The following is a 14,702-nucleotide window of genomic DNA, read 5'->3' on the forward strand; positions in this document are numbered from 1 at the left end:
GAATCTGGATTGGCCAAACCCATCACCCCTTTCAATTCTTCTAACAACAAAAGAGACCCAGATTTTAAGAATTCATCTTGCTGAGTCATAGCTAATTTTGAAGACACATTATTTGTTCACCAGGAAACACCACCATCAGCTATTTTATCTGATCCTTCATTTAAAGAATGCATTTTAACAAGTCATGGGGCTCAAATTTAAGGACCAGAGAAAAACATAATTTTAAAGATGGAAGGAATTTAGGGATCATTTTACTCAATGATCTTACTTCAGAGATGAAAAAAAAACTTTGGCCTGGTTTTGTTTTTCTACACCATGTCTATTAAAAAAAAAGTACTCTCTACCCTTTCAATAAAGCCAACTGATACACAGCTAAAAGCAAGATCAAGTTCAAGGTGCTGTGAAAGTATAAAATGAATACCCAAGAAAGAGCTATTTTAGATCTAGGTGATACCTGAAGGTCAGAGGTTAGATTAGGGTAATGAGGAGAGAACCTGAACAGCTGTATCTGCTGCCTAAAAATACTGAAGGCTCTAGTAACCATGATGGATAATTTGGTGATTTTCATATCAAAATAATTTTGATATTATGATGCATGTCAAATATCCAAACTATGGAATTCCCCTTTCCTTTTTGGGAGATTGGGAATTAGATGGGAATTAGAGGCTGGAAATACAAGAAATTGATAGCTCATGAGGTGGGACATACAAGGAGCAGGAAAAAGGAGAAAGGTCATTTAACAGTAATCCCTTTGACTCAATAACAAGCAGCTCTGATCATTTCCTGTGAAAATATCCTCCGAACCTTTCCTAAGAATATTGGCCATGTTGCAGGATTTTTAGCCTTGTTTTAAAAGTTTATGTGAAGAAAAAAAGGTGGGGGATAGAGCTGAGGGAATGGTCCCTTGAGTTCCTTCAAGAGAACAGTAGCTGGAACTAAATTAATTTAGCTAAATTTGCAATGTCCTATTTCATACAAAATCTCCTATGAAATGTGTCCACAAATAGCAAGCTTATGGCAGTTTCCTCCTAAAAAACAAGCCTACAATAATTTGACATTTTAGGTACATGAAAGAAAAAAAGGTGTTCACTAAAGCAGTATGTTATAATGTATTTAGGTGGGCCAGCACACCTTGTTTCTTCAGAAGATTAATTTAAAATATCAGCAATATACTGTTTGACTAATGAATATTCTTGATATCAAGAAATATGACGTTCCAAGTGCAAAATTTTAAAAAAATATTTCTATTCATTTTATATATGTTCTTTGTGTATGGATGCATATGTGGATATACACAATAAAATTTATATAGCACTTTAAGGTTTGCAAAGCTCTTAACATGTTATCTCATTTGATCCTCACAACAAACACTAAGGAAGATGTTATTATTATCCCTATTTTACAGATGAGGAAACTGAGACTGAGAGAGATGAAATGAATTGCCAGCATCGCACTGCTAGCAAGTGTTTGAGGCAAGATTTGAACACAGGACTCCCTGACTTCAGGCCCCATGCTTTCCCCTTTCACAACACTTAGATGCTACTATATATATATATATATATATATATATATATATATATATATACATATATATACATATATATATATATACACACACACATATATATACATATATATGCATTCATACAAATGCACATGTATATATATGCATATATATATATATATGTATATATGCATTCATACAAATGCACAAGTACAACCCATTTAGTACATGCCAGCTGGAAAGTGAGAGAACATCCAAGGCCTGTGCAAGTTCTCGACACATATTCCTAGGCCGTATGAAGCACCCCTTCTTGATTCCAGCAGCCACTGTCTTCTTATAAAGAGCATGCTTAAATCACGGATCCTGTTGTAACATAAAGTCTCCTGTTTCTTCCTGGGTGGCAGATTCACTTTGAAATTAGGTTTCTAATAGCCAGGAGCAATAATGAAATTTCCCCATTGTACTTGCTGCCCATCCCACAATGTTGTTCTAAGAGTCACAGTGGTATTTATTATATATAGACAATTGAAAACTGGAATAATCAGGTCAAGCTTTGATACAACAGGACAACATCCCTTCCCAGTGCTTATATCCAAATAAAGCTGATTTGTTCCCAGGACATGTAAAAAGCCATGACAGATTCTTCTGATAGTGACTATATTGACACTAGAATAGTGTGACCTCTTTACTCTCTACAATGAATGATCTCCAGAAAAATGGAAAGAGCCATAACTATGCTTTGAAACTAAATGAAAATGTATGAAGACAGATATCCACTGTTGGGGTTCTTGAGTCTGCAAGACTCATAAAGCAGTCTGTGAATTAGCTGGGACCTGGCTAGAGCTTAATAAAAAGAAACAGAGTTGGAAATGATAGAATACTGTGAAATTTCATGGGCCAACCTACAGAGGAGATAAAGGTTGTGAAGAGATATTCCCTCCCCCCTCCCCCAAGATAAAAATCTTGGTAATGGGATTTTTTTTTACTCATCCAAAATGTAAATGTAAAATAATGTAAATTATTTTCTGACAGAGAAATTAGCAAGTTGCTTTTAAAAACATTTACAGACTTCAAAAAGTAGTATCCATGGGAAAGAAGTTAACCTTAAAATGTAAATACTTAGAAGATGTCATAGCCAGGTGCTTCTTTGGATCAAAGCAATATACCATATAACCATCTTAAACTGAAATACAATTCTCTTTCCTCTCTTCAGACAAGATGTTGTAGAAAATGATCTCTTAATAGCCAAAAGCAAGGGGCCAATGTGAATTTATCACCTTTTTCATAAACAAGACTTTAATGCAGGATATATTGCATTTGAATTTCCCCAGATGATGTTTGTTGTCTCTGTAGTCAACAAAGCATAAGAGGTATGTTTTTAAAATTAGGAGGCATAAAAATTAGTGGCAGGCAATGTGGTATACTACCAAGAGTATTGGAAAAGGAGGCAGGAGAATCAGGTTCTCCTACACATCTAGCTAGCTGCATGTAGCTGGGCATATCACCTAACCTCCTGCCTCAGTTTTCTAATCTGAAATGAGTAGGTTCAGTTAGATGATCTTTAAGGTCTCTTCCACCTGCAAAATACCCTAATTTGGTGAAATAAAACTTCTAGCTTGTAACCTACTGTCATTATAAACCAAACATCTAAGCTGTAAAACAAGGAAGCAATATTCTTCTTCCTATCTCTCTCCTGTAAATGCTCTTAACTTTCCCGAGAGAATCAACCTGTTGAATATTCTGCGTGTCACTAATTTATCATGTTTCTACTGTGGTTCAAGCAAAGCCAATGTAATTTTATTCTGATGGCTGGACAACTGCCAGCTGCTTCTTGCATATTTAGTCTTGCTCAGAGGGAACAAAAATGTCGTCCTTCACCTAGAAAAAGCATTTACCTTTATCTATGGAAATGACCTATGTTCCCAGATTGAAAACTTCTGGGAAAATTCAAAGTACTGAAATACACACACACACACACACACACACACACACACACACACACACACACACACAGAGCAGGGAATTAAAGGAATATGCTAATCTCAAACATCAATACCTTGTTATTAATATTTTACTCTTTTGACACTTTCACCCTTAATTTTATTCCTGGAAAGCTGAAAGGCATCCCATTCAAAAGCACACTTCCTGTGAATTGACAATTATGGAAACAACCTCCAAAAAAGAGAAAAGCTACTACACAGAAACATAAATGTACATAGTCTTTGAATACACATATTGAAAGCTACAGTTTCCTTTTAATTCCACAACTACCTTAATTTCAGTTTTAGATGGAATTCCATCTCCAACCTACTAGAGTGGGCTGTCTCTGACGGGGCTATTTCTTTTCTAGAATTACAGTTAACATCACAGGGATCTTACCTGGGGTCTGCATCCTGGGAAGTTGCCGGTCCCTCTACCATGCTCTTACCAGCATGCTGGCCAGAAACTCCAAACACTCCCTGTGCAGCAACCAGGCTCTCCTGGCTCTCTCTGTGCCTCAGCCACTTTGGAATGCAGAAAAGCCAGCACCAAAGCCAGTCAGACCCAATTCTTTCTTTTCGGTCCTCTTGCTGGGCAGAGTTAAACAATAGCCATTCTGCCTTTACTGGCTCACTCTGCGTCTCTGAGTGCACTGGGGGCATGCAATCTTCCCTGGGAACAGCAGTGTGATTTACCAGGCTAGGCACTTCATTTTCCTGTCCCGAGGGGTGGGGGTGGGGGGACATGGATCTGTGCATGTGTATTTTAAATAGCAAAATTTTAAAAAACCAGTTCACATTCTACATATTCAAATCAATTACTTTTTTGAAAAACTAAATACAATGTTGAATTTTTCAGGCTAATAGGCTGCATGTGTACATAAAACTTTTCAAAAATAAGTATCAGGTAAGATTTAACAGCCAATTCACATACACATAGGGCTGGAGGGCTGTCTTTCCTTTTTCCCCCTTTTTTTCCCTTTGTGTTTTATACGTGTCTATGTGCTTGTGCTTTTGAAAAGTATCTTAAAACAAATGAGAATGAGCCATGAAACTCCCATAATTTACTATGATACTTCCGAGTATCACAGTATTTAATTTTATTTTTAAAAGTAACATGCTCCCTCATAATCAGTAGGCTCTTCCACCAAAAACGTAACTGAAAAAGAATAACATACATTCAATTTTGTAAAAATGACTGTCCAGCAACAATTTTATTTTAAAAATCAATCTGGTTGCTAGACTTCTCTTCACCTTTTCTTCCTCCCCCCTTCCCCCCAGTTTAGAAAATGGGATACGGTAGCAAATACCCCAGGATTTGTTACCAGTAAAGATCATGTAAGATGTTATATGTTGGGCTGAGGTTAGCATATCACCCACAGTTTACTTCCCACTGGATCCTACCTGCCACATGAAGTGCTACAATAGGTGAGACATGAGAGGCACAAAGGGCAAAAAGAAACATACAATGTTGGGAAGCAGGGTTTCCCCACATGTAATTTAAATGCTTTCAATTTTTTTTAATATTAGTTCAATTATTGTGGCAGTCCTCTTGCTTTAATGTTGCTGGCTTCCATGTTCTTTTAAGTATTTTTTTTTCTAGTTCAAATAAGCTTTTCCTTTAACTCCTCTAGATTTTTTCTATCAATTTATACTCCCTCTCTACTCCCAAGATAAAACTCAAAGGGAGCTGGGGATGGAGAAGTTACATGGAGTAGAACTAATTGAATGGATCACATCATGACACAACATATTCTTTTCCCACTAGAGGTATGAAACATCACTCACTATTACTAGTTATAAACAACTTTACATTATGCAAAGTTTGCTGTGACAAGATTTACTACTCTTAAAATAATTTCATTAAATAGGTCAATTAATAGGTCATCTTAATTTTCAGGGGATCAATGAGCATGCATTTAATAAATGCCAAAGACTGTGTATACACAGACAAAAGTGAGGCAGTCCTTGGCCTCAAGGAGCTTACATTCTACTGGGGGAACTACAAGATAGATAATAACAGATATGTCAATAAAAAATAAGTATAAATAAATCCTAAATAGTTTCAGGGAGGTCAAAACACTAACAAATGGGGAAAGCAGGAGAGGCCTGCTGAAGAAGGTGGTACTTGAGTTGAGACTCAGAGGAAGGGCAGAGGTTCCAAGAGGCAGAAGGTGAAGGAGAGAATTCCAAGTATAGTGGAGTGTGTCACCAGGCTGTAAAGAGAGTTTGGAGCCAGATTGTGAAGGGCTTTAAATAACTAAAAAAAATTTTAAAAGGCTGTATTTTGTCCTAGCAATAGGGAAGCACTAAACTTCTTGAGTCAGGAGAGTGTGATATGGTACCATTTGTTCTGTGGGAGCACAAGACACTCCATTCCTAACTGTGCACTTTTACTGGCTTCTTCCTATGATGGGAATTCTCTCTCTTCTCATCTCTGTCTACTAACTTTCTTCAAGTCCTAGCTAATGCTCCACTTTCTCTAAGAAGTCTTTCTCGATCCCATATAAAGCTAGTGCCTTCCCTGAGCTTAATTGCAATTTTTCCTGTATATATCTTGTTTGTCCACAGCTGTTCTCATGTTTCCCCCGATTAGATCATGAGCTCCTTAAGAAGAAGGGCTGTACTGACCTTTCTTTGTATCCCTCAGAATTTAGCACAGTGCCTGGTAAACAGAGAACAACAAATGTTTACTTAACATGATGAGGCTGCGTGGAATTAAAGATTTTTAAGTGCCTGTACAGTCATAAATCATAAGATCTAGAATGCAATAGGCTAAATCTTATACAACTGAGTATCAAGAAGGGAGAGCAGTTCTTTGAATATGATAAACTTTTGGATGGGTTGGTATTATTGATCTGTGAGTAACTCACAGGTATAGACCTGGGGAGCTATACCTATATATGAGTATCCTTGATAAATGTTTATATATTCTTATTAAGTATTTTTATTTAGTAAAAATTTTTGTTTGTAAAGTTACTATATAACCCATTGTTTTGATCTCCCCACATCACATACTTGCATTTTGGGATAGCATATATTATACACAAGTGCACACACGTATTTATACAGTCAGATCTTGCTTTGTGAATAGTAATTTGGAAGCATATAAAAGATGGACTGAAGAAGAGAGAAGCTGGATATAGGGAGACCAATTAGAAAGCCATTAAAGTAACCCTGGTAAAAGAAGATAAGAGCCTGAACTAGGTGAATGGTTCTATGAGTAGAGAGGTGAGGGAAGTTACAGATGTGGAAGTAGAATTGATAAGATTTGGCAATGGAATAAATACAAGAAGTTAGGGAGAGTGAAGAGTTGAAGATGAAGTCTAGGCTGTGAATGTGATTAGAAGACTAGAAATATCGTAGTGGCCTCAATAGGTAATGGTAAGTTTGAAGGAGGAGTGGGTGGTGAGGGGTTCAGTTTTGGACAAATTAAATTTAAGATGCATACAGGACAAGGGACACAGAAGAAAAGTAATTTGCCTCAGTTTACAATGAAAATGAGTAGCAGTACAGTGAATCCCTACTTCAATGAATTCTCATTTAATCACTGTCCTTTGAAGCACGTTGTCTACCAAATTGTTCGAAACTAATATCATATGGTTTCAAAATTAGAGGAATGTTTCCCTGACAATGGGTTAGGAAAAAATAGTACACAAATTACTTATAGGTAAATCCACAAATGTTATATGAAACTAAATGAAGAAGCAACTTCAAAGCTTGATTTCCACTTTATGCTGTACATAGCTTAAAGATATTTAATATGTATGACCTCACCATCTCCTGAAGGCCATATTTAGGCTCCCAATATTTACTGTTTGCTGGCTCTTGTTTCTAAAAGGGATGGAGTTTTAAAAAATTTACTTTCCTTTAACTATGAGAGAAGTTAGCAAAGTACGTACTGGGCTTGAGGCCAGAAGAACTGAGTGTGGGTCGTGGCTCTGCCATTTGCTATCTCTGTGAACTTGGATGGGTTGCTTAATTTTTCTAAGCCTCAGTTTTCCCATTTGCAAAATAAGGGGATTAGACTAAATGAGGTCTAATTTTCTTTTTAACACTGACTCCCATAATTCTATAAGTTTACCAATGATACAGATAAGTTAAGTATGTAAAACTTAAGGGACATAGGTGGTTCTTTATTCTCCTCTTAGAAAATATAATAATGGAATTTTATATCTGTGACAACTACTACCCCCCAAGGTACTGGTGGGAGATGGTAAACCTTCATATAACCAATACATATTCCAATAGCAATCCATCATGCCAAAGGATGTGCTATTTATCTAAATAGACTTTCTTTGCCAAAACGAATACTTTATCTTTGCTTACACTATATGCAATATGGCTCACACAGAGTGAGCCATAAAAGAAGAGTAGTTGTTTGGATCTTACTCTCTATGAACTGGGTCTGGAATCCTAATGTAGCATTCTTCCCACTGCATTCCTTGTAGACTTGATCTTGGAAAATAAAACCATTGTGTCTGAAATAATCTCCACTCCAAATTCACCCACTTATTCAGTTATGTCATTAAAATACTGATTTTTACAAAAACATTTCCTTGGCATGCTGATGGAACCAAAGTATACAAAACACATGTTTCTTTCTCTCTCTCTCTCTGTCTCTCTCTCTCTCTCTCTCAACACACACACATACACACTCACACACACACACACACACACACACACACACACACACATCTTCGATTATTGTATTAGAATAAGGTGGCTTCTTTCCTTTCCACAGTGATCTCCGGGAAAATGTAAAAGGTGTCAACTACGTTTAGGAACTGCAATGAAATAAAGAAAAAAAGGTATCTATTGTTACAGTTCTTAAGACTGCAACACAAGTTGCTCCCTAGCTCAGAAATCATGTTGTGGAGTAGCAGGGATAGGATTAGCAGAGAAAAATGGAATTGGAATTTATATATGGCCAAATTTGACCAAAAGCCACACCCCCCATCTTGATTTTGCAGATAAAGAGGGTAAAGGATATGAGGAGAAATTTCCTCAAAACAAATGGATGTAAAAAGCTTAATAATAGGAGCATTTCTGCATATTATGCACATATGAATACATACATACAGAACTATGAAGAGAGGGGAAATAAACAAATAAACCAGATACCTCTCTCACAGGGTTAGCCAAAGGCTTAAAGTGTTTTGGAAGAGTGAATGAATAATGAAGCAACAAACTATGATGATAACTACCTGATGTTTAAAAGTTCTGGTCAAGCAGCCCATATTTCAAACATAAAGAAAAAATGTTTGAACAGACTTCATTCCCTCATTATTCTGGAAACTACGATGATGGGATAGGTAAAGTTAAAATAGTATTGGTATTTCCATACCTTGTGTCTAATCTGTAGGTATTCAAACTTAAGTAGATATAGCAGAATGATGCTACCGGAAAATTACAACTTCTACCACTGTAAGCTTTTAGTCAGATATAAAAACAGAACTCAAGCAAAACTTTCATCTTTAAACATCTGTCAACATCTAGTAACACTTAATTGGCCAGAGCTGCCTCCTAGTGGATATTACTATCTCTGAAGCCAGGGACTTGCCAGCAATACCAGTTCCCCCTTTTAAGAAAGGAATTCACAGTGGTATTCAATAAACCATTTTCTTTAGTGGCTGATTTCTCTTTTAAACCAATTATATTTTTGCAGCCTTGTTGATTTGTCCTTTAGGTTAATTTGTGACATAACTGAAACATCAGTATATCCTTTCCATGTGATACAGATAATACACCACAATTTCAGTAAAAATAATGGCTGATAAAGATATTAAACACTTGGTTTTGGCTTATTTTCCAAATAATTTAAAATTTATAAGTTACTCTTTCTACAAAATCTATTTTAGCAAACAACTGTACTACAGTCACCTTCTGGCATACTGCTGATACAAAAACATATATGCTTTGTATGCAAAATATAATTGCATGCAGCTGAAGTCTAGATCACTGATGTTCTATTTTTTCCTTATAGATATATACAACCACTTAAAATTAAATAGAGGAGATAAATGAAACACAGAGCCAAAACCCAAAGTGGTCTTATGAGGTACTAGAATAAAAAAAAAGTTATATAAAGGGAAAGAAACTGTCAATCCAAATTATAGGCCAATTAAGAAATCAAAGAAATAAGTGAAGATTTCTATAAAGTGTTGTGGAATGGTCAAAGTAAAGCCAAAAGAAGAGTAAAAATAATTACTACAACTATGTAAATGAAGACAACTTTAAGCAGCAACAAAATCAGCAAAAATCAAATAGAAGTGGTACGATTGATAAGCTATATATCTGTCCTTTCTTTTAACAGTTAACTACTATTAAAGAATAAGGTTATGCATACCATCAGTGGCAATTACTCTTTCACACTTTTGTGCTTAAAAAATTTGTGCAGTTGTACACTGTGGAGGATTCAACTGCAAGAAAATTGGGATTTTGATGATGTGTCAAAATAAAGCTTGTTATTTTTTGAAAGAGTTGATTGCTTAGAACTTAAAATGTATTTTACTATTAATGTCATCAATGGTGGTTAAGTTCCTGTGCAAGGCTAGAACCCTAATGATCCTGTATTTATTTGAACAATTGTTTTCTGTGACACCATTATTATTTTGTGACAAATGATAGCAAGGCCTCCATTCTAAAATGGCTGCTCAACACACAGGGAGCAAACACAATTTTCAAAGGTAGTGAGACAACATTTAGGATGTGCAAATGCCTTAGCTGCATTTCTGGTCAGCAGCAGTTTGATGAGGGGAGGAATTACTGAATTTAGGTTGGGTTTACCTATGCCTGCATCAAAAAGTACTTTAAAAGAAGACCAAACTAGCCCACTGCAAGAGATGCCACCAACAGTTTATTTGTAAGAATAATCTCTCTGCAATTACATCTTTATTAATGCCTTTGACTTTTTAAAAGACGTTAGCCACAAGTAAAGTTTCAATTCTTAATGAAGGAAATAACTGAGAATTAACCATATGAGACTGACCCAATTGTATCCTTCCCCAAAGCCTGCAAGGTTAATAGAGTAGTATAATATTTGTAGTAGTCTCAAAAGTCCAACATTTGCATTCTATTTTATAATACCCTCCATGCTGCAGAAATAACAAAAGCTCTAATTTAGAGAGAAATTATTTTTCAAAGTTCCTTAGGATCCTAACTTTCTCCTTTATATTGAACTAAGTGAATTGCTCAGATGGAAGCTAGGTGATAAAGTGAATAGAAAGCTGAACCTGAAATCAGGAAAACCTGAGCTCAAACGCTGCCTCAAACATTTATTTTTATTGGCTGTGTGATTCTGGGCAAGTCACTTGATATCTTCCTGGCTTAGTTTCCTCATCTGTAAAATGAAGATAATAATAGCACCTGTCTCACAAGGATGTTGGAAGGATCAAATGAGATAATGTTTATAAAGTGCTGTGCAAAACTTTAAAGCTATCTATCTATCTGTGTGTAAATTTTTAAAAATGCCAGCTATAACAATGATGACGATGATAATGATGTATTGGACTATGAACACTAATCCACAAAATACTGCTCTTAATTTTTCTAAACAGCATATATGTCAGAAAATAGTCTTTGAATGGCTAAAGTGTTCCTCCTAATTTTGGAAAACAATCATTTAAAAATATGTAGAATTCATAATTCATAATGAGCTGCTTTTCTGATAACTGGAGTATCAAGATCTGCTGTCCGGAGATCCCTAGACACTCCTTTGGATTTCTCTGGGGAAAGGAGCTGCATTAAAAACATTGTTTTCCCAGTATATTCTCTCACAGGTGTCATGATAGCATCCACTGTTGACTTGCAATGCAAATTTATTAAACCAGACAAACATAAGCAGGTTATGACCCAGAGAACAAATCATATACAAAATAAAAAACAAGTCACATTTTTGGAATCCTAGTCAATTCCTGAGCTGTGGTTTTTCAAAGCAAAAATGTAGTTCAGTAACATGAATGCTGCATTCAGATATTAATTTACTGTGTGCTTTGAAAGTAAGCCAAATTTTTCCACCGATCATGAGGGATCATATATTTTCTCTCTTGGCAATGAACATGCCCTCTCAGCCTACTACTGTTTAGACTAAGACAGTAACTATCAGTGCCAATGAACAACTTGAAAATCTTCTTTGAGGAATGTGTTTGGGTTAAGATGGCAACACAGTTCTAAGGTTAAGATGGAAACATAGTTCTAAGAAAAAAAGAACAACAAAACAAAAAGAGAAATTAGATTGCCCAATACAATGTGGATCAAAAGTCTGAGTGTAGTTTTAAGCTACCAAAATTTAAAACTGTACTAAGACTTTTGGGACACTCTATATTTCAAAGATTATGCATCTATGCAATCATTAAAATCCCTGTTCAACCTGGTAGGTTTATGATTTAAACAGAAATTTGCCCTAGGCTAAGATTTGGCCTTGGGTAAAGAGAGACTATGGAAAAGAATAATTTCTTCTGCTTTTTGCCCACAAGTTTAAAACTTAATGATCTATATGGAAGATAATGTCACAGTAGTACATAACAGAAAAAAAAAGTGAAAAACTGCTTAATCCAGTGAGGTCCAATATTCATTTTTTTTCCCACTAGGCTTTCATAGACATAGATTAGCTCCTTCACAGACAAGGAGGTTGGAGAGTAAATTAAATAAAATAGTATGTATTTGGATTTTAGCAAGGCATTTGATAATCTCTCATGGTGTCTTTGTGGACAAGACTGAGAAGTATAAACTGGATGAAGAGACAGGTAGAATTGTAGGAGGCTAAACAACTGTGCCCAAGAGCACTAATTAATTGAGAGACACAAGAAAGGGTCTTTAATAGTAATGCAACAGAACTCAGGTCTTAGTCCTGTAGTATTCAATATTTTTATCAATGAAGTAGATAGACACACTTATAGCAAACTTATTGAATATGTAGGTGATCAAAACAAAACAAAAAAAAAGGAGAGGTAATTTTAGATAAAAGTGTAAGGATCCCAAAAGATAATGTTTAGGCTGGAACAAGAAGCCAAATCTAACAAGAAGAAATTACATCAGGATAAATCTAAATAACTGTACTTAAAGTTAAAAAAATCACCTATATTCTAGGACTGGGAAACAAGGCTAGGCAGTGATAGCATGTGAAAAGATGTTCACAGTGGAATTGACCACAAGCTCAGTATTAAATAAACAATCAGATTTGGCTGCCAAAAAAGCTAATGAAGTCTTAGGCTATATGAAATATACTCCACAGCAATGGAAGTGATAATCTGTTGTAATGCCATGTTTAGTTTGGAGACCACATTTTTAAAAAGGCAAATAACAGCTTATCACTTAAAGAGTGAACAGAATCATGAGGGAAGTTAGAGCAATGCCATATGATGGCCAACAGAAAGGGTATAGGATAGGGGCAGCTAGGTTGCCCAGTGGATAGAGCACCAACCTTGAAGTCAGGAGGACCTGAGTTCAAATCCAGCCTCAGACCAAACACTTGACACTTACTAGCTGTGTGACCCTGGGCAAGTCACTTAACCCCAATTGCTTAAAAAAAAATTTAAAAAAAAAAAGAGTATAGGATATTTAGCCTGGAGAAATATAGACTTAGGGATACCACAAAAGCTGTCTTCAGTTATTTGAAAAGAAGAGAGAACTGACTTATTCTACATGTCACTAGAGGGGAGAACTAAAATCAAAGAGTGGAAGAAGTATAAGGAAAAGCTTCCTAACAATTGGAGCTACCCAATAATAGAGTGGCTGCCTTGAAAGGTAGTAAAATTCCCTTTGCTGGAATGTTCAAACAGAGGCTGGATAACCACTTAGTCAAATATTCTATTACAGAAAGGATCTGAGTTTTAGGTAAGAGTGAAATTGGAAGACCTTTGAAGACCCTTTGAACTCTGGAGTTCTATGATTCCATGACTTCAATTCAATTGTTCAGTTGACAAAATGATTCATCACCAGAATTGGGACAGGAACACAAAATCCTACTTCCAGCCTAGTAAGTCACAAGCACCTGAGAAGGTGACTTAGAATTAAGAACTTCCACAGGCCAGGTACCAAAGCTTCTGCGAAAAGCTAGGCTCCAAGTAAACTGGTTATCAGTTTAATCTATGGCAAATACGTGATCAGAACAGTAATGCAGACATCAAATTATCTAGCCAATACATAACACAAGTCATAATATTGGTCAGTTACCTTTGACTCACTAATCCAACTACTGGGAACATTTCCTCCATAAACTCCTCTAGGAAGTAATTGAAAACAAACACACAAACAAAAAGATGTTTGTAGCTAACTTAACTGTAACAGAAAAATGGTTAACAATTGTAAGAATGAAAACTTAGGTGTATAAAATACAAAATAATGCAAAGAAGCAGTACAAACATCAATAACAGCTATATAAAACAGAAAAAAACCCAGTTGTATATATTTATATTGATCATGGGGAATAAAAATGGATTTAGAATTATTGATAAATTGGCAGTATATGTTTAGGTGTATTTATTTAAAGTAAAATAGGCTTTTTTCCCTTTGTCCCATAAATTTAAGTAATTTTAAAAGAGGAAAAAAAGAAGAATATTCAGTAAGTCTTAGGAAAGAATATTCAATAAAGCTACAATGTCAAATAGGTTAAAAGACAAGGATTCTTTTGACCAAAGTGCAACTGAAGCATACCAAGGTATCCCCATGTTTTCTGCTCCTTCCACTTCATTGGCATTGTTACAATCCATTCTCCTCAAAAGATAAAACTACATTCTTTTTTAATTTTTATCTGCTATGATTGATATGATTTTCTGTTTATATATGATCATACATACATGGCATATTTGTCTTTCCCTTTTTGATGAAGTCAAATTGAGAAAAACCCTCAAAATAACTGTAAAACAGACTTTGAATTATGTCTTTTACACATCGTAGGCACTAAATAAATGCTTGTGGAAGTTGAGTGATAAACACATATGAAATTATGTACCTCACAAATACCAGAAGCTCTAAAAAATCAAGAAGCCTCAACTTACAGAAAAATTTGGAATTTCCTGATTTTTTTTAAAATCCAACTCAAATAAGCCTAGTGACTAAGACAATATATTATTTTCACTGACCAATAACAAAACAGGCAACTCTTGGAAGACTGTTTTTGTAAGGGTCTTGTGTGAATGCCCAGGCCTCTTAGTTTATGGATACTAGGACTGTCTGCAGTATCTCTCACCATTCTGTTGTCAGAAATTCATATGGAA

General features: G+C 35.5%; 1 protein-coding gene across 9 annotated transcripts in view; it reads right to left on the bottom strand.

The window, feature by feature from the left end:
- RASAL2 (RAS protein activator like 2) overlaps positions 1-14,702 on the bottom strand; it is a 335,304-nt gene that overhangs the window by 120,973 nt on the left and 199,629 nt on the right. The window contains exon 1 of one of the 9 annotated variants that reach the window (XM_078156476.1): positions 3,884-3,967. The exons of the other annotated variants lie outside the window; for them this stretch is intronic. Within the exon in view, the coding sequence (XP_078012602.1) occupies positions 3,884-3,896 (13 nt within the window). The 5' untranslated portion in view covers positions 3,897-3,967. Of the gene's footprint in view, positions 1-3,883; positions 3,968-14,702 lie in introns of those variants that run through there. 9 annotated transcript variants of the gene reach the window in all.

The sequence above is a fragment of the Phascolarctos cinereus genome, unplaced genomic scaffold (genome assembly GCF_003287225.1).
Source record: "Phascolarctos cinereus isolate Bilbo 61053 unplaced genomic scaffold, phaCin_HiC Scaffold_5;HRSCAF=322, whole genome shotgun sequence".
Lineage (NCBI taxonomy): Eukaryota > Metazoa > Chordata > Mammalia > Diprotodontia > Phascolarctidae > Phascolarctos > Phascolarctos cinereus.